Raw genomic sequence first — 21709 nt, 5'->3', positions numbered from 1 at the left:
GTAACCCGTTCAATTCCAAACCCTCTCTGTTATCCTGGACTTTCCTAATGGCATACTCTAGAGCAAAGTTAAAAAGTAAAAGTGATAGTGCATCTCCTTGCTTTAGCCCACAGTGAATTGGAAACGCATCTGACAGAAACTGACCTATACGAACTCTGCTGTACGTTTCACTGAGACACATTTTAATTAATCGAACTAGTTTCTTGGGAATACCAAATTCAATAAGAATATCATATAAAACTTCTCTCTTAACCGAGTCATATGCATTTTTGAAATCTACGAATAACTGATGCACTGTACCCTTATACTCTCATTTTTTTCTCCATTATCTGTCGAATACAAAATATCTGGGCAATAATTCCTATGTGACATATTTATCGATTTTCAGATTTTTGTTCTATTAAATAACTTAAATAATGATACAGCAAATAATAAAATCTCCTCTATGTAATTATATTTCTTTGTTTCCAAAATGTAAGAATTCACAATCTCCTATGTAGCCTACCATAGAATGAATAAATGTGTTTTTTCTCTTCCTACTGAAAAATGTTATATTTTCCACATAGGAGTTATTGCAGGAACAACGACGATATAGCTACTGTATATTTCTCTTATACACATCAGCTTCTTGTCTATGCGGATGACGTGAATATGTTAGGAGAAAATCCACAAACGATTAGGAAAAACACGGAAATTTTACTTGAAGCAAGTAAAGCGATCGGTTTGGAAGTAAATCCCGAAAAGACAAAGTATATGATTATGTCTCGTGACCAGAATATTGTACGAAATGGAAATATAAAAATTGGAGATTTATCCTTCGAAGGGGTGGAAAAATTCAAATATCTTGGAGCAACAGTAACAAATATAAATGACACTCGGGAGGAAATTAAACGCAGAATAAATATGGGAAATGCGTGTTATTATTCGGTTGAGAAACTTTTATCATCTAGTCTGCTGTCAAAAAATCTGAAAGTTAGAATTTATAAAACAGTTATATTATCGGTTGTTCTGTATGGTTGTGAAACTTGGACTCTCACTCTGAGAGAGGAACATAGGTTAAGGGTGTTTGAGAATAAGGTGCTTAGGAAAATATTTGGGGCTAAGCGGGATGGAGTTACAGGAGAATGGAGAAAGTTACACAACGCAGAACTGCACGCATTGTATTCTTCACCTGACATATTAGGAACATTAAATCCAGACGTTTGAGATGGGCAGGGCATGTAGCACGTATGGGCGAATCCAGAAATGCATATAGAGTGTTAGTTGGGAGACCGGAGGGAAAAAGACCTTTAGGGAGGCCGAGACGTAGATGGGAGGATAATATTAAAATGGATTTGAGGGAGGTGGGATATGATGATAGAGACTGGATTAATCTTGCATAGGATAGGGACCGATGGCGGGCTTATGTGAGGGCGGCAATGAACCTTCGGGTTCCTTAAAAGCCATTTGTAAGTAAGTAAGTAATATTTCTCTTATACATTCCAATTATCACAATTTTCCTATTCATCTTCTGAAATTAATAAAAGGGATAGTATTGTGATGTAGAAAGGCAGTCGGGATTTTTCGATAATGATGACAATAATAATAATAATAATAATAATAATAATAATAATAATAATAATAATGCATTGCTCACATCAATAGGAAGAAACATTGCTAGCACACAATCTTCTTCCGTTAACATTAATGTATAAATGTATACAGGTGCTCATCGGACGGACAGGGGCCCATGGGGTGGTGATGTTCAAACTATAGTCCCTCTCATCCAAATGCTCGGGTCCTGTTTTTACAAACTAGGAAGTAGCGCTCGAATTTTGGCGGGATTATCATAGACCACTCTATGCATGGGGAGAAATAATTGTGCATGTCCACACTTTATCCAAGTAGAAAAACAGGGAGGGCTACTCAGCCACGGAGTGGCAGTCCCATCAAGGTATTCGAGGGCGTTGGGCAAACAATTATCCGTCCCTCTTAAGGTACACGCTCACTTACTGAAACGGATTCGTTCGACGCGTTCGGATTTTTATTAAGACAGAAGGGCCCAAAATACACACACACTTTCACAGATGTTATATTATTATGGACTCTCAAAGCTTAACTGAATTACTGCAGGAATGTATAGTGTAATATTCTGTGAAAAGATAATACTAAACCTTTTACAGATATATTTCAGAATACATCATTTGTATATCAGAAAAATCAAAAGTATTTAAGAAAACATTTGTATTTCAGAAATAATCATATGTATTTCAGATAATTGCATAATGAAATAACATTTTAATACAGGCACTGATTTATTAACACATTTATATTTAAAATTTGGCCAGATGGCACTTCCAAATACCTTTTTAAGAATAACAGCCCATCCGAGGAAAAAAAACTGTAGACTTTATAAAATTACTGTATTGAAATACCTGGTAGTTTGTGGTCCAATGAAGCACCACAGTGAAATTTTTTACATTGAATAGATCTTGAACCACTGGCGTAGCTCAGTCGGCTGAGGTGCTTGCTTCCGATTTGAAGTTGCCCTCGAGTGTGGGTTCGATTCCCACTTGGGCTGATTACCTGGTTGAGTTTTTACCGAGTTTTCCCCAACCGTAAGGCCAAAGGCAAGCGGCAAACCGTCGCTGTAATGCAACTCGACATTTCCCCCGCTAAAGTAAGTACAGTCATATCCCTTTCAGTTCTTCGGTAAAAAATCTTGGCATTCACATGGATAATAATCTCAACTGGGACATGCAAATCACAGAAACCTGCAGAAAAGTATATTCTACTATCCATGTGCTAAAAAGAATAAATGTTCACCTTCCCTCTTGCTTAAAAAAGTCCCTTGTGCAGACGCTTGAATTTCCCTATTTTGACTATGCTGACATTTTACTGATTGACCTTTCCAGCGACAACAAAATGAAACTTCAACGTGCTCATAACTTATGTGTACGTTTTGTAAGCAATGTTCGTAAATATGATCATATTACCCCATCCCTGGAACAATAGGTTGGCTTAAACTAGATAAGAAAAGAAATTTATATTCACTTCTCCTTCTCTTCGAAATCTTGAACTCTTCTATTCCTTCGTACTTGTCGTCTCGCTTCACTTACCTTTCTTCCCACCACAATCTGAACACACGGTCTCGCCATGAAACAATACTAACAATACCATCCCATCGCACCTCCTCATACTCATCCTCTTTCACAATAGCCCTGCCAAGACTCTGGAATTCGTTACCTGCTAGCATCAGGGACTGTCGAAATAAAACTGAATTCAAACGCAAACTTACTAGGCACTTGGTCAGTAATTGAGACTCGTTCAGACATGGTTTCTTGTAAATAGTTCTCTTAATCTATCACAAAATATTTCAATATCAGGTAATTTCATTACTATAGATTTTTATTATTGTAGGTTTAATTTGTAATTCAGTAAATACAAAAATATTCTTTGTTCTTAACTTCTGACGGCCTTATCTCTACCAGGCTAAATAAATAAATACTACTACTACTAAATGTTAGGTAATCTATGGCGAATCCTCGCCCTCGATTTCTTTGAACATTTCACCGCATCTTAAAACAATTATTGGACTATCAGGTTAATCTAAGAGAGCTCCTTTGACTACTGTAAAAAATATAACCCAATAACTCTAGTACTGGATTATAATAACCGGATTCGATATATTTTTCTATTTTACGACACTTTATCATATCAACTTCTCTGGTTATCAAGCGTCTGAGTGAGATGAAGGTTATAATGCTAGCGAGATGAGTGCAGGGTTCAGCGCCGGAAGTTATTCAGCATTTATTCTTATTGGATTGAGGGAGAAACCCCGGAAAAAATCTCAACCAGGTAACTTGTCCCAATCAGAATTTGAAGCCGGATCCGTTCGTTTCACGATCATAGAGGCTAACCGTTACTCTATAGCGGTGGATGGGATTCGATAATAAATACATGTGTACATTCATTCATTCATAGTGTTCTGCCCAAGAGCAAGTCTTTCACTGCAAACCCAGCTTTCTCCAATCCTTCCTATATTCTGCCTTACTCTTTGTTTCCGCATGTCATCCATATATCTTAATGTCGTCTATCATCTGATATATTTTTCTACTCCAAACTCTTCTCTCGTTCATCATCCCTTCTAGTGCATCCTTAAATAAGAAGTTTCTTTTCATCCAGTGGCCCAAACAATTTCTTTTTCTCTTCCTGATCAGTTTCAGCATCATTCTTTCTTCGCCTACTTTTTCCAACAGTCGACCTGGTTGGCGAGTTGGTATAGCGCTGGCCTTCTATGCCCAAGGTTGCGGGATCCCGGGCCAGGTCGATGACATTCAAGTGTGCTTAAATACGACAGGCTCATGTCAGTAGATTTACTGGCATGTAAAAGAACTCCTGCGGGACAAAATTCCGGCACATCCGGCGACGCTGATATAACCTCTGCAGTTGCGAGCGTCGTTAAATAAAACATAACATTTTTAACATATTTCCAACACAGCTTCATTTCTTATTCTGTCTGACCACTTCTCACATTACATTCTTCTCCATATCCACATTTCAAGTGTTTCTAGTCGTTTCTCTTCACGTCGTTGTAATGTCCATGTTTCTGCCCCATACAATGACATACTTCATAAAAAAACACTTCACTAGTCTCTTCCTTAGTTCTTTTTCCAGAGGTCCGCAGAAGATGCTCCTTTTTCTGTTAAAAGCTTTTTTGTCATTGATATCTTTCTTTTGACTTCCTGGCAGCAGCTGATGTTACTGCTTATAGTGCACCCCAAACTGTCTACTTGTTCTACTGTCTCATTTAGAATTCTCAAGTTTACCTTCTTTGTTTTTCTTCCTATGACCTTGCTCTTCGTCTTATTTGTATTTATCTTCATTCCATACTGCTCTCGGCTCTCATTTAGCTCCAGTAGCATATCCCTTAGTATCATCTCCTCTTCTGCTAACTAACAACGCCATATCATCAGCAAATCTCATGCACTTTATTCTTCTTCCTCCTACTATCACTATCCCATGTTCTGAAAACAATTCTTCACTAAATCCTCCAAGTAGATGTCGAACAGATAAGGCATCCTTGGCGTACTCCTCTTCCTATTTCACTCCCTCCTGACTTTTCTTCTCTTATCATGACTTTGACTCATTTCATATAAAGGTTACTGAACAGCTTTCTTTTTTTCCAACCCACACCAATTTTCTTTAGGATCCCGATCAGTTTATTCCAATCCACTCTGTCAAAAACCTTATCTAGGCCCACAAATACTACATATATACTGCTTCATTTTTCTCTACATACATCTAAAATCAACGTTCCAGACTTATTTTCAAGAAAGGTTGAATAGAAGAACAAAAACAGTTATTCGACGGTAAACCGGACATCTTAACATGATATTTAAGTTATCAGGTTGATTAAATAAAGGTCACTACATACTTTTTAATAACGGCCGTAACTGCTATCTGTTATGACACTTCCTCTATGCAAAACGTCAGGTTAACCTAAGCACCGCAAACACCTCTCTTTTTCCTCCTCACAAAACAGACTAAGTCTATTTTAAATAACAATAATTAGTAACTCACGGCAAGGTCAAGTTTGACTACGTATCTTGCTTATTAAAAAATACATAAAATATTGACAACTTCCGTTTAGATTATCATCAACTTGGAAAGCACACAGCATACGTCGTTTCGTACTGGCTTCGACACAATGGTTATGAAAAAATTTGTGACTTCTTGTAGTGTTACATTTTACATTCAGGTCGTCAAAATAGGGATATTTTATTCCTCCTCAATGTGTACAAAAGAAATGTAAGCTGTAGAATCCTTCCTTTACGATGCTGCATGAAAATTAAGAAGTCGAAATATTTTGTAAATTTCTTTCCCTGTTACCTAGAACTCCTAGAAATGCAGTATGAAATTGAAAATTAACATTAAAAAGTACCATTTTTTTCTTTACCAAATGAGCCGTTCAAAACAAAAGTGGTGTAAGTCAAAATTGGGTAATGAGGTTTAAAGTAAAAATTCTGTAAAATACAGCGCAAAGTAGCAATTAATATGTCCTCCTTGCTATCCACTGACTACTAATAGTTTAAATAAATTGAATCTTAATTGCTACTTTGCGCTGTATTTTACAGAATGTTTACTTTAACCCTCATTATCCATTTTTGACTTACATCACTTCTGCTTTGAACGGCTCAAATGTACTTTTAATTATAAAAATAATTAATTTCTTAAGTTATTAGTGATAACTGGTACATATTAAATGTAATGATCATAGCTTAAAGGTCTATTAGTGAGGTAATTTTAAGTCGAAAATGACTTTTGAACATAGGTATGTCCGAAACTCAACTGTAAAGATGTTACGGACAATTTCAATTTTAAAATTGTTGTAGATGCGACTGTTATAAAATCTTGTTTTATACAAACTTTTGACTCCACGTTTCAACACTTTTCAACACGCAAACGCACCCCCACAACAGGCAGCGAAGTTCGAGATGACGCCGAGATCTAGTAGGCTCTGAGGATGGTGTGAAAGCACCGAAACAGCTGTAAGCCACAGTTGCTTATGTAATTTAACACGAGTAAGTTTGCCAATCAATCAACCATTTACAAACTTTAGATTGAAAGTCAAATATACAAGATTACATTAGACAAATCAAATTATCTTCCAAATCGCTAATATAAATCAATTCAAGGTAATAATCCTGCATTGAAATTGTCTAGATTGTTAATGGAGAAACCTGATCATCAAATGTTTCATCGTTGTTGCTATAGTTAGGCCTACCTTTTTTCATCAATGTTTCAATGAAAATGACAGAATTTACAAGTAATTTTATTTATGGATATTGTGACGGAAATGCAGAAGCGTTAGTTGAATATCGCCGGCGGTCAGGTGATTTCGGTGGCAAAGAAATTGCACATCGTCTTCCAATCCAATGATTGTCATAATTGTGACTAAGAAATGAAGTAACTTGTCTGCCAAAATGAAAAGGTGCTCCATCCTACTGTAGCAATATTTACCGTTTGTTCTGAAGCTGAATTTATTAGAAAAATACAGACAGTTCGTGTCGTAAAAAAAATAATCAAGATTGTGATCGAAAGTTAAACTTCCTTGCATTATGAATAACCCGATGAGTTAGTAATCAAGAATGCCACATCAAAATAATGTTCATCGAAAATCGTCGTTGAAAATAGGTTTCTTTAGTTTCAAAAGGAGTTTCAAGGGACCAGGAATGTGAATACAGATATTCGATATAGCCGAGGGCTGTACAACATAATGACTTCATCTGTAACAAAGTGTTCAAAGGACAAAAACAGTAATTTTCACTTAACATAAGTTAAACAAGGAAACCACAGTAAGAATGATGAAACAGTTGATCAGTTTCTCCATTTTTAGACTATCCATGCAAAACGAACACTTCGATTTTATTTCGAATAAATAAATAAATAAATTACTGTTATTATTACTATTATTATTATTATTATTATTATTATTATTATTATTATTATTATTATTACAAATATGGGAAATGCCTGTTATTATTCGGTTGAGAAGCTTTTATCATCCAGTCTGCTGTCAAAAAATCTAAAAGTTAGAATTTATAAAACAGTTATATTACCGGTTGTTCTTTATGGTTGTGAAACTTGGACTTTCACTTTGAGAGAGGAACATAGGTCAATGGTGTTTGAGAATAAGGTGTTTAGGAAAATATTTGGGGCTAAGAGGGATGAAGTGACAGGAGGATGGAGAAAGTTACACAACACAGAACTGCACACATTGTGTTCTTCACCTGACATAATTAGGAACATTAAATCCAGATGTTTGGGATGGGCAGGGCATGTAGCACGTATGGGCGAATCCAGAAATGCAAATAGAGTGTTAGTTGGGAGGCCGGTGGGAAAAAGACCTTTAGGGAGGCCGAGACGTAGATGGGAAGATAATATCGAAATGGATTTGAGGGAGGTGGGATATGATGATAGAGAATGGATTAATCTTGCTCAGGATAGGGACCAATGGCGGGCTTATGTGAGGGCGGCAAAGAACCTCCGGGTTCCTTAAAAGCCAGTAAGTAAGTATTATTATTATTATTATTATTATTATTATTATTATTATTATTATTATTATACACAGTCTTAATTATCTCAAGAATCGTCGTAATAGTAGCTTAACTTTGTACTTCTTTCTGTATTTGCTTGGAAACTTAATTTTATCTTATCTCTTCCACTTGGAGTGGTCTACACTCTACACTTGGGTTTGTAAGCTTCCATAGTATTGGAAAGTAGTATGAATGGATGACTGAGAGCCAACCTTGAAACTTTAGTTTCAGAGGCTAAGAAACGATAAATAAGAAGCTTAAATCCGGGTGAGATATTACGCTCCGTTACTTATATGTGGGCGACACTTACAAAACCTGATCAGTTTCATTTTAACTGTTTTTGTATTTGTTTTATGCAATGTGGTAAACTCGAGGAAAATTCTGTTGTTTGGAAGGTGTGTGTGTGTATGTATCCAATGCCTACCTACTTCGCTTGCGTGATTCGGATTTCCCATTTTGCGAATAGATGGCAGAACTGTGGACCATTTTTCAAGTTGCGCACCACTTCGGCGGACCACGCTGTGCGTGATGTGTATCTGTGGAGAATTATGTCGTGAACTAAAGTAAGTGAATGTGTTAGTGTTCGTGTAAGTGTAGTGTAGGGAATGGATGAGGATGATGAGGAAGAGAGAAAGGGAAACCCGGTGCCGGCACGTAGTCTACTCCTGTCGAATAGCACCAAGGGGGCCGCTAGGCTTAACGTCCTCGTCCGACGGACGAATCACTACACATTTCTAAATTTATTTTCGTTCATATCGAATGAGTTTGGAACGACTTCTGATGAATTAAGTTCGGTGCAGTATGTATGTTTTTATTAATCACCTTTATGATAAGTACTTTCCTATTTACTGTAGGCGCCAGATAGAAAATTGTAACCAATGCAAGAAAACAAATGCAGTGTAGTCATCTCAAAATGGAGAAATGAAATTCATCGACCAATAGAGAGAAAGCGAGTTTTCGTAAGGTTGAATATCAGTGACAGGTTAGGTTTGGATAGTTCAGGCTTCTGGTATGCCTTGCATATAAACACATTTTGGTCGGCAGGTTGATATGAATAGATATCGGCCTTCCTTCGTTAACACAGTTGTACAGAATTATATATAGGATGTATCTAAATTGGTGTCAAATATTTCGGGGACGTGTTCCTAACACCAAAACAATTAAAAAAGTTAATAAGAACATGGGTCTGAAAACCATTTGTTAGAGAGTTATTAAAGGATTTGTCCCTTCATTGACCGCTGATTGTTTGATGGTTTTTTGTTTGTTTGTATTTTGTAGAGCAAAGAAATCAGAAGAAAATGTATTCTGTGAGTGAACAGAACGAAATGATTTGCATCATTTAATTGAAGATGTGCTTCTGGACGTCATCCAAAGAATGTGTTTTAACACGATGCTGCTCCAGCTCATTTCAGTCTGATAATTCGTAATTTTTTTAATGATCGATTTTTCCAAAGATGTATTGGTCGAAGGGGATTCATTGCATGGCCTGCTCGATCACCTGATTTGAATCCAATAGATTTCTTCGTCTGGGGACATTTAAAGTCCCTGATTTATGCGACTCCTGTACTTAATGTTGATATTCTGAGAGGGTATCCAAACTGGATTTCACGAAATGCGAAACACTCCAGGAATTTTCAACAGAGCACGCCAGAGAATGTAACGCAGGTTTAGGGGACACATCGAAGCAGGAGGAAGCCACTCCGACCAATTTTTGTAACATTAAATGTTGTCTTGTAACTCTGAAATAAATTATTTTGAGACCAATGTTCATATGAACTTTTTGTAATGTTTTGGTGTTAGGAACATGTCCCCGAAATATTTGACACCAATTTAGATACACCCTGTATGTGTATATATATATATATATATATATATATATATATATATATATATATATATCGATGGCTAAGAACCAGACTGTTCTAAGTCCAACTTTTTATAAGAAATAGATCTGTGTTTCATTGTGTTCCAGTTCTTGTCTGTATATATGAATCAAACAAAATTGTAAATATTCCTCTCCATAAGGTTGCTATGAAGCTATTCCAAATTGTTTCATGAAGCTTTGAATGTCAGGAGCTTAAAATAGCGCTCCTGAAATAAATAGTAAAATGGACTTGGAACAGTCTGGTTTTGGGCCATCGATATATCGATACTTGTACACACTTTAAAATGTCATCAACTAAGTGGATTTTGTAGAACATGTTTCATTTTAATGTTAGAGTACGCGTGAAAAATTGTGTTAGAGCAAATTATTGGTATCACTTTTATATTATAGGCACTTGTTCCAACTTATTTTCTTGTTAAAAAAACACTATAATTATATTATTAATGCGAAGTTCACTACTGGACTTCATATATTTTTTTATTATCTTACAGTAAGTAGTCGGAAAATACTACATAGATGTGGAGACCATGCAGACATGATAATGTAGTTCCAGGGGTATAGTCATGCCAGGGCGCTATCCGGTACTTTTTTCTGCAATCCGGGAGCGCCATGCTTCTTTATTTTTCTTTTTAAAATAATAATTTTCTTTCTTGTGTCTTACTCTACTTTGTATTTTATAAGTATGGATTAGCAGTATATAATAGACTAATAATACCCGGTTGTTCTTTATGGCTGTGAAACTTGGACTCTCACTTTGAGAGAGGAACATAGGTTAAAGGTGTTTGAGAATAAGATGTTTAGGAAAATATTTGGGGCTAAGAAGGATGAAGTTACAGGAGAATGGAGAAAGTTACGCAACACAGAATTGCATGCATTGTATTCTTCACCTGACATAATTAGGAACATCAAATCCAGACGTTTGAGATGGGCAGGGCATGTAGCACGTATGGGTGAATTCAGAAATGCATATACATTGTTAGTTGGAGGCCGGAGGGAAGACGACCTCTGGGGAGGCCGAAACGTAGATGGGAGGATAATATTAAAATGGATTTGAGGGAGGTGGGATATGATGATAGAGACTGGATTAATCTTGCTCAGAATAGGGACAATGGCGGGCTTATGCCATGAATGAATCTCCGGGTTCCTTAAAAGCCAGTAAGTAAGACTAATAATACAAAGACCGCCAATAAAATATGATTGATTTTATTTTGTTAATATTGAGAAGCTATGTGTCATTTATTCACGGTATTGTTGGAGAACACAAAGCAAGCTTGGGAGTTTATATTAAGATGGTTTTAGCAGTTTTAGAACCATCTGTGAGCTGAAGGATAGTTCATTTAGATATCTGACAATTTTAAAGAATGTTTAAATCGCTGTATTGTCATTCGCGGTGGTCATTTTTAAAAGGTTATTCATCGTGCATGAATCTCTCATGTCGTGTCTTTAAACATGTGCAGTAATAATTTATTGAAATATATCAAATTAGTTCAAGGTTATTAATTACCGGTAGGCTATATTAAAATGGTTCATATTTTATTGGCGCTGTCGGTAATAATAATAATAATAATAATAATAATAATAATAATAATAATAATAATAATATTTACCTGTGCACTTAAGTCTACATACCATACTCCACCCTCCTTTTTGACTCTTTACCTGCACTCTTAAGCCTACATACAGTTACAATGCTTTGCCCTTTTTCTACACCTTTCTCAAACAGCTTTCATCAATTGGCTGTAATTCTGGAAAATTTTGCAGGTCAGTTTCGAAGTATTCTAAGTTACTTGGGTCAGTTTGTTGTCTTTGGTGTATTGAAATGTCCGTGACTACGATCGGCGTGCGGTGATGATGTTTTCGGGGAAGCAATTCCATGGAAATGGAAACACTATATGTAGACAACAGGCATCGAAGTCCAGTCGAGCAATGGCTATGGCTATACATACTGGCACTGCTTCCCTTCACGTCATGCTACTGTACGCCACCTGATTAGAGTGTAAACGGAAAACTCGTGTTCTGATGATATGACATTCAGCGTTAAATCATATTTAAATTATCTTGAAAATGTTAGGGTTCACAAATAAGCCAAGCAACTATAACATATTTTTTTTTCGAAAGAATTAAGTACATACCGGTACTGTAAATGTCTTTGGCATATTACATAATGGAGTAATATTGTACTACTGTCCATGAATTATGTAATTCAATAAGAAAATTATAATATATACTGTATAAGTCAAAATTAGAATATCCGCCTGAGCAGTCCCTGTAAATACGCGGTTTACACGAGGTTCCTTCAAGAACATCTTGTCGGAGTTTTACCGCAATAATAATAATAATAATAATAATAATAATAATAATAATAATAATAATAATAATAATAATGGTGGTGGTAGTAGTAGTAAACTGTCCGAAGATATTTGAACCTCACAAGTGATACTAGTAAGGAATCATTTGAGACAACTAAGCCAGGAGATAATGCAGTAGGATGGCTATTATTATTATTATTATTATTATTATTATTATTATTATTATTATTATTATTATTATACCGGTATTCATAATAATAAACTTTTCGCGAAGCGCCCTAGTACTATTTTATTTACGACTACACTCCTGTGTGGTTCGTTAAAGAATTATCGTTAATGAAAATGTGCTGCCATCCATAATATTAAATATAGGCCTATAATTTATACTAAAGTGTAAATGAAAGTACATTATTCACTACGAAAGGACAATATAGTACGTGCAAGTGCGAGAGCGTATCTGATCGAAGAGGTTATGTTTGTCTTAAATCAATATTTTATGGAAGCGTAAATATCGAAGCAACTGTCACTTTGCCTCATGTGTGTAATTTAAAATATAAGTTGTAAAAATTTACTTAGCTAATAGTTTATAGACAATAACATTCAAAACTATTATATAATATTTCAAAATTTCCAGAGTAAACCATTTTAATGTAACATAAATGTCCATGAAAATGATATTTCACAACGCTCACACTTCACACCCTGCCGTATACTGTAATAAGAAACTGCCAGGTAATTTCAAAAGAATTGCTAAAGTAATTGAAAGCTAATGTGTTTTATTTATTTCATATTCATATATCACTTCGTAACGCAATAGATGCGAACTGTTTACTCCATAATAGAAACCTCCATGCAGTCTTCCACGATTGGACGGTAGTGAGCAGCAGCACCAACGATTGCATTATGGTACTGCGCGTCACGTGCTAATAGTATCCAATGAAAAGGCAGATACCTTACAATTCGCCGAAAAAGTTGTGGTCATCTTTTCCCAAAATACTTCACGCTCGACTGCGGGGGAAGGGAGGCTTGTAGTACTGCACAGCAAAGGTGTTATGTCGTAGGTTGTGTCGGACAGAGCAAACATCAACTAAAACTTTTGCGAGAGCACGTTTCACACTTCAATTTGCTATCACAGCGTATAACCTATATACTAGCTTGTGTAGGACATTTGCAAGTGCGTGGAAACAACGTTCATGTGTATCAAATCTCCATCATACCTATATTTATGATTAAGGTATGTCATTTGTGTAAGTTTAGTTTCAAGGCAACGGGTGATACTAATGGCAGCGCATCAGTTTGAAGCTGTATGTAGTGTGACAAAAAAATAAGGTTATTTGTGAAGTAAGTACATGCCTTGTTTGTTACTATATAAGGTTATTGACTATTTTATTTTGTGAACTTTGATTATGTATGTTAGTGTAAAATGTTTACAGTCATTCCTGCATTTTCTTTAAGGCTGCTCAGTAAAAATTATTTGAAGGCACTCTGGTCGGAAAAATAAAGGGAAGTTGGGAAGAAAATGGACCGATTGGGTGTGTAAATCAAGAAGTTATATTGGAATGGATTTGTTTGTGCATGAATAAATAGGCCTATGTGGCATAACTATATTATCCCGCTAGTAACATAAATGAATTAAAAGTTTCATAACAGACTTATTTTACTTATAAAGTGATAATTTTTCCTTGTTCATTAGCGCAGTTTACTTTTATTTAATTTAAAATTATGCTACTAATGTTGAACAAGGATGTCACGACTTTCTCTGGCGATCGGAGCTGTGTGTGACACTTCTGTTCCGCAGCTTGGTCCATTCCATACGTGCAGGAAAACATATCCGATGGATTAATGTGTTGTGTAACATGCTGTCTGAATAATGTTAAAAATGAGTAGGAAATTATGCCTGCCAGAGTTGTTTTATTGTAGTTTGTGTTAAGTCTTTCAACCAGTCTTATTGCTTAAGATTATTTTTACTTACTGAAATAGCCATGGCAGTGTGCAAGTCATGGGGCTAGATCTCAAGGAGGTGAAAGTGATAAGTGTGAACTAATTATCATAATTATGTCGCTCTTCAAAGAATATACAGAATGCTATGTTTATGTTCGAAATTTATTTTGTGTATATAGACCTATTCAAGTAGGCCTAACTTGCCGGTACTAAATTGGAGATTGTGAGCCACTTTTTTGCTTCTCTACCGTAGATATTTGATTCCTAATGTTTATTCCTTGTGTAAGCATAATACTAGGCCTATTCTAGTTTAAGAACATTGTTAGAACTCATTATTTACTTTTCAGTTTGAGATAGGCCCATAATCTTTAAGTTTAGAGCAAAACTGTGTTTGTGTGTTACTTTTAGGTATCGTTACCACATTCTAATTATGCTTATGAAGCATGGCTTAATATTTTGCAGAATACAAATTGACATTTTCTCTTTTACCTTGTCAGAGAAGTAGAAATGCCTTATTTTTAGTACAGACTGTTTTATTTATTTTATTATAAAGTGAAATAGGTATTAGCCTAATTATTAAAACGATATATAGGATACACCAACAGCATACATCGTCAGGTTAGATGTGTTGTGAATATAAGCTGCTTTAGGCCTATACTCAGAAATGAAGTGTCCCGAATTAAAACCAATTGTTGTGCATAATAGCTACATTTGTTCATAGTCTAAGTTTGCATCATAACATTCATAACACACTATGCCAACATGTGCTTCAACGTGTTCTGTTGAAATACAAGAGAAATTACAGATTTATTTCTTTTTGGAATCTAATAATTTGAAAACTAAAACAAGTATGTAGTTACGTTATATGAACATTACTGTTGTGGCTTTTAGTGATTTTTAGTAGTTTTGTATATCTTTTAGGCTAACCATTAATATATAGGCTTAGTACTGTGCTTTGGTTTGTTAGTCGAGCGTTTGGTTATGGCAAAGAAACGTTCCAACTTAAAGAAGAGGGTTCTTATGAAAATGTCGTAGGTATTTTTTCAAAAAGCGAACATTCTTTACTATAACGTTACCACGTTAAGATACAAATTTATTTAGTACATCCTTGGATTGTAGTCGAGTCATAAGTATCGTAAGTATAAAGGGGGAAAAAAATTAAGTGCCGATGGAAATTTCACCCCAAAATAAGGGTCAAAAGTTGCTGTGACATTAATGGTCGGCGGCGAGGTGCGGGCAGGCGGGATAACTCGAGCGTGGTAGAAGAGGTAGGCGTCAGGGAGGGGAAGCACATGTTTGAGTTTCCTTACTGATTCACAGAGAAAAGGCAAGTTTTCGTAAGCTCGAATCACTGACAGATTATGTTACGTTAGTTTAGGCTTTTGGTATGCTTTGGAAGAAAGAGCAGATTCTTAGACAATTGTGAGTTGTTGCAAGGTATAGCAAAAACTTAAACTAACCTGTCACTGATTCGATCTTACGAAAACTCGTTTTTCTTCTGTGATCAAGAAGGAAGCGCACGGAAATGTGATGTAGGTCTATATGCTGCCCCTCACTGCCGCCTACTCCAACCTCGACGGAGTGATCCCTCGTGCCCGCATCTCTCCACTGGCTCCCAGTTTCACACCAACTTTCGACCCTTATTTTGGATGTGAAATTTCCGTCGGTTTTTTTTTTTTTTTTCATTATGGTATCTATGACTGACTTATATAGGATTCAAGAATGTAAACGCATTTGTACCTTAATGTGGTAACGCTATAGTAAAGAAATACCTTCAAAACATACATTACATAACATCAGAAATGGCAATTAGTAACAGGAAATAACTACTATGGCATTTTTATTTGTCAGCTGTTATAAACCAAACTCTGGAATACAATCATAATTCTTTAACTGTTTAGGCTATTTACTGGTATCAGAATTTAAACAGTTTAATAATTCTATTAAGGTGAGTTTGTGTCTTAATAACATTGAACTATGCATTGTTCCAAAATATATCAAACAGGCCTATTTCTTTACATTCAGAAGTGATATATTATGTATAGGCCTACTACATATTTTTCTATGGAATCTATTTTAATTGTGGTTGTTTAAATTTATTGGCAATCATAGTATCTGTAGAAATAATGAGCGTGTAATTTAACTTACGGTTTATTTTATCAGTTAAGAATAGAAAATAGGACTATAGTTGTGAATTAATGTTTGAATTCACTAGTGTGAGGAGAGGAAGCTGAAAATTATCAAAAGGCAAACAGATCATACTTTGTTTAACAATATTGTAAGTAAATTTATGTTGTGCAAAGAGTTTTTTTTTAATTCAACAATTTGTTTTTCAAATTTTCCAAAGTAGAGTAAGCATACAGCAAATTTCTTTACCATGTATTTCAAATTAGCCAAAATTCTAACACTGCCCCATGTGACAACTGTGGCTACTGTGTTGTGTTTGGAAGCCAGGAATTTAGATTTTTGTAACCTTTTCTCTAAAGCAGAGGTTAAGTGATTTAAAAGAAAGATACCGTAGTCTAATACTGTATTAGACTTAGTATGTACTTGTAGAATTAATTGTGAAAGCCTGTCGTCAATGTTGAATAAATTTCATCGATCAGTAGTAATACAGACAGGAATTGTCACAAGTGAAGAATATACACAACAGAACCTGAGTGCTTGAAACACGTTTTTGTTATGCTGCTGTTATGGAAAGATGATTTATTTCCTTGAATAAAACAGGGTATAAATAAGTCAGCGAGGACGTTTGTGACATTCTTTGTGTGCTAGATAACATTAACTTAAAGTCATTTCGCCAGTGCCGTATCTCGTCGGTACCGTAACTTAGATTTCCCTAGCTACTTTTAAAATTTGGGAACTAGTACTAAGCAGCAGTTCGCAGCTTTGCAGCACCATTTCTTCAATTGTTAAACTCAGCATTAAAAAAAAAAAAAAAAAACCTTGATAGCTATTGTACTGTACATGCTCCAAGTTGGTGTGAAGCCAGTGACACTTGTAGACCAGTCTACAGTCGTGATTGTAAGTTTCCAGAGGTTTCAGAACTTTGCATTTAATACAGTTTTGGAAAAAGTGTTTAAAATATGTTTGACGACGTTCAGAGAATGATGTCGATGCTGTGCACTTACGTCAGTTATTATATCAGAAATGTATAGTAGCCTACTTGCAGTTAAAAGAAGAATATTCAACATTCACAATTGTACGCATTTAACCTCAAACCTAATTCTGTAATAATAATAATAATAATAATAATAATAATAATAATAATAATAATAATAATAACTAAGGAAGATACTAGTGAAGTGCTTTGTATGGGGCAGAAACATTGACATTACTACGACGTGAAGAGAAGCGAATAGAAGTATTTGAAATGTGGATATGAGAAGAATGGAACGTGTGAAGTGGACAGACAGAATAAGAATTGAAGCTGTGTTGGAAAGAGTGGATGAAGAAAGAATGATGCTGAAACTGATCAGAAAGAGGAAAAGGAATTGGTTGGATCACTGGCTGAGAAGAAACTGCCTACTGAAGGAGGCACTGGAAGGAATGGTGAATGGGAGAAGAGTTCGGGGCAGAAGAAGATATCAGATGGTAGACGACATTAAGATATATGGATCATATGAGGTAACAAAGAGGAAGGCAGAAAATAGGAAAGATTGAAGAAAGCTGCGTTGCAGTAAAAGACCTGCCCTTGGGCAGAACACTAATTGAATAATAATAATAATAATAATAATAATAATAATAATAATAATGATGATGATGATAATAATATAGTAATAATCAATGTTTTCTTTCTGACGGAACGCGCCAAAACGTTAACAATTGCTTTTTTAACATAATCTTTCTTTGAATTCTGCTTAGGCTTTGAAAGTCTTAAGGTGTATCTGTAATCTAAACGGTTCAACTTTTCTTTCAACTTTATGCATTCAAGCAATGCATGCAAGATTGATATTTAATATTAATTAATATCTATTCGTAGTAAAGATGACGTTCAAAACGGCGCGCCATGTAGACAAAATCTTCATGCATCTTAATTGAACGCGCGTTTTAAACTTGATTCTTTCAATATTCTTCCTAGATTGCATGCTTACGCGCATGAAAAATGGAACCATGTAGATGCAGCTTTACAGTTTTAAAGGTAAAAACGACAAGATTTCCGTGCTCTGGACTGTAATCATTTCCTCGTCCGCTTCTACATATACATCTGCCATCTTTTTCTCCAGAAGAAAAGCACTGTAATAATAATAATAATAATAATAATAATAATAATAATAATAATAATAATAATAATAATAATAAATAGATACAACTTAAAATCGCAAATACAATAATACAATGGAAATAATGAACAAACTTAATAAGCTTCCCCTACTACAGGGACACAGAAGAATACGTTGTATAAATCCTTAGCTAGAGCTGTACTATGTTACGGACAATGAGAAGTATTGATATCAGCAGAAATAACAGCATGTAAAATGAAATTTGTGAGAGCAACTCGCTTGGACTGCAAAAGAAATGAGGATATCATCACAGTCTAGTATATACAGTCGCGAAGCTCAATACGTAGTAAATATGCAAACATTAGGTAGTTGCTCACCACTAAGATCGCTAATATCGCCTCGTTACAGGCAATGCAAAATAGTACCATCACAGTCTATTGTTTCTAGCACCCTCAAAACTCAAGCTTCATGACCGTATATAATAGACTGTGATATCATGCAAGAATTCCAGTTACAACTAGTCTCAAATCATGTCCAAGGAATGAATCGTAATACTCCCAAAAGCCATGCTCCAATACCATCCCCAAGTGAAGAGATCTTTGGGCCGTCAAAAAAAATGTGGACCGAGAATGACTCGCTGATACCGTAACAGGCATGGGCCTTATTATTGTGCTTGTTTGGATGATGATGATGAGAATAATAATAATAATAATAATGCCTAATCATAATCTTTATTGTAATTGAGTGGAAAACTCCACTATAGACGTTATCATTGTTTACAAACCTAATACAATACATTCCCTTAATTATAAGTAGTATTTAATATTTCAGATTATACAGATATAAAATTTAAAATAGTAAATTAAGTAATATAAATATTCATCAAGTTCTATACAATACATTGTTAAAATTACTAAAATACTATATAATACTGTAGGCTATATTACTTTCGAAACAATGAGAATACTTGTACAAACTTCCATAATAATTTGATTTCTTAACTTTGGGGTTCCAGTTGGTTGTGTTTTCTTGAACTGAAGCCCTAAATTTTCTAAGTAGAGAGGCCTACTTTTTCAAAACACTTTAACACGTGTAGTTGCTGTTAACCCTTTCTAACCCAAATTAAATTTACAAGCAATCCATGTTGAAACAAATAGCTGTATTAGGACCAATTCAGTGACAAAGTTACGAGAGTGGCAACATTTGAAACAAAACTATATTGATGAAAATGTATTGAAATAGAAGTTATCCAGCAAAATTTACCTTCATATGTAACACACAAGTATATAAATGCTATAAAGTTAATTATTGCCATATGGTATCTATAGGTAAGAAAGGGTTAAGAGTATTATGGGGTGACTTCTGCACTTGTGTGTGTGTGTGTTTTCATTTTAGAGGGGAGAGTGCTTCAACATCTTTTCAGATTCTACAGTGTTGATGTTACGAATCTGATGAATGGTTAGTATCGATGATCAAGGGACAAGGTCAAGGGTAGGTTGTGGAGGACAGTGTTCTATTTGCTAATATAATTTCGGCGGTATACTGGTTTATTGATATATCGCAATGTAACCCGTAATATTGATTTTATTTCGTTGGTCAGGCGTTAGCACATAGCGCTTACTTCCTTCTTCATTCAGAGGTCCTAACTTCGAATCCCAGTACATGATATTTGCAATCAAACTGTAGCTATGCGTACGAGTTGTGATGTCTTATTTCTGACTGCAAACTCTACATTCGTCTTTGGTATCAAGTTTCTTAATGTTTCTTCATCTTCTTCTTCTTCTTTAGTCAACTGTCCGAAGACAGGTTTGAACCTCATAACTAACACCAATAAGGCATCAAGGCCAGGAGATAATGGGGTAGGGTGGCCAGTTCCTTTCCCTCTCCAATGCATACATCGCTGATTAGCTACATATTCCACTAATCAGACTTCAGATGCATACAAACAATTGTTCTTCCTCTGACACATATCGTCAAGTGAGATGTACTGCCTACATATCAGCCAGAACCTCAATCAGAGAGTTATTATTATTATTATTATTATTATTATTATTATTATTATTATTATTATTAGTATATACGATCAATATCTGTAATTATATGTGAATTTTAAATGTAAATATGTTAATTGTGCAGAAGAGCTAGACCAAAGGAGGCATTTTTTTTTTCTTTAACAATTGCATGCTATGAATAGTTGAGATTAAGTTAAATGTTCTTTAACGTTAAGACTTATGCAGTATACATTCAGTATCTAAGAATTTAAAGTTATTTCCTGTATGATAGGTTAAGGTCATTAGAGTTTCAGTGGGGAAGCACCTTGTCTTTCGCTATAGTTCATTGTTTGAAGCTTTACTGATAACCCACCATGGAACTTAATGTTTTTGAAGTGTTGGTGCTAATTTTGCATGCATACACATAGATAACATTAAGTAGTTTGCTTCAGGAAATGACGGAAGTGTTATAAACTTTCCTTCTATTTCTCTTTTTTTGTGTATTTTATTACAATAAGCTGTATTCGTAATTATTGTTTGGGGTTTGTCTTCTTTGCATTTTCCTTTGGTTTTCTCTTTTGCTTTGTAAGCTCTGTAGATGTGAAACAGTGGTACATTTTATATTATTATGCCGCTCATTTAATATCGATTAATGATTTTCATGCTTTGACGAAAGTGTTACAATTTTATGGTTTTCGTTCAGATTTTGTAGTGCTTTGATGTCAGGAATTGGGAATACTTGTATAGCTGAGCTTGACTTTATCTTTCTTAGATAATTTTTTCGGTTAGTGTGCAATATAAGGCGCGTATTTTTTCACAGTACGTTGTTCAGAATTGTACAAATATATTACCTATGTCTCGTTAGATTTTATTAGGACGTTTTCATATTAAAGTTCCCTGTTGACCATTTAAAGCAGGTATCAGTTGCAATTTTTTTTTTAAACGTCTTACCTTTGTTAAAGGAAAAATGTATATTACATTAATAACGATATTTCATCTAATTAGGCCTATTGAAATATTTATTCTGTCCATCACATTAGAAGATGGTCTATTTAAGAACACTTCTGTGCATGTCACGTGGTGTAGCTTGGGTCTCTCGGTTCTAGTCACTTGCTAACTTCGTTGTTATGGACACCACACTTAAATTGTGATTATTGCAGTTGGATTGGGTCATCTAGAATAAATTAATTCCATTAAATTAAGTATTACATTTCGTCATAGGAAATGAATGTAACGTGCGTTAGTTTCTTCATTCGCAGGCCAGATGGTTGGTTTTTTGTTT

At 35.0% G+C, this 21709-nt stretch overlaps 1 protein-coding gene across 8 annotated transcripts in view; it reads left to right on the top strand.

The window, feature by feature from the left end:
- The first annotated feature begins 13270 nt into the window (after window positions 1–13270).
- LOC138694902 (embryonic polarity protein dorsal-like) overlaps window positions 13271–21709 on the top strand; it is a 99516-nt gene continuing 91077 nt past the window's right edge. For 2 of the 8 annotated variants that reach the window (XM_069819085.1, XM_069819078.1), the window contains exons 1-2: window positions 13271–13613; window positions 13728–13804. In XM_069819085.1, the coding sequence (XP_069675186.1) occupies window positions 13792–13804 (13 nt within the window). In that variant the 5' untranslated portion in view covers window positions 13271–13613; window positions 13728–13791. The remainder of the gene's footprint in view (window positions 13614–13727; window positions 13805–21709) is intronic. The other 6 variants (XM_069819079.1, XM_069819084.1, XM_069819081.1 and 3 more) reach the window with 6 other exon arrangements.

The sequence above is a fragment of the Periplaneta americana genome, chromosome 2 (genome assembly GCF_040183065.1).
Source record: "Periplaneta americana isolate PAMFEO1 chromosome 2, P.americana_PAMFEO1_priV1, whole genome shotgun sequence".
Lineage (NCBI taxonomy): Eukaryota > Metazoa > Arthropoda > Insecta > Blattodea > Blattidae > Periplaneta > Periplaneta americana.
This window is presented reverse-complemented; position numbering and strand designations above follow the sequence as displayed.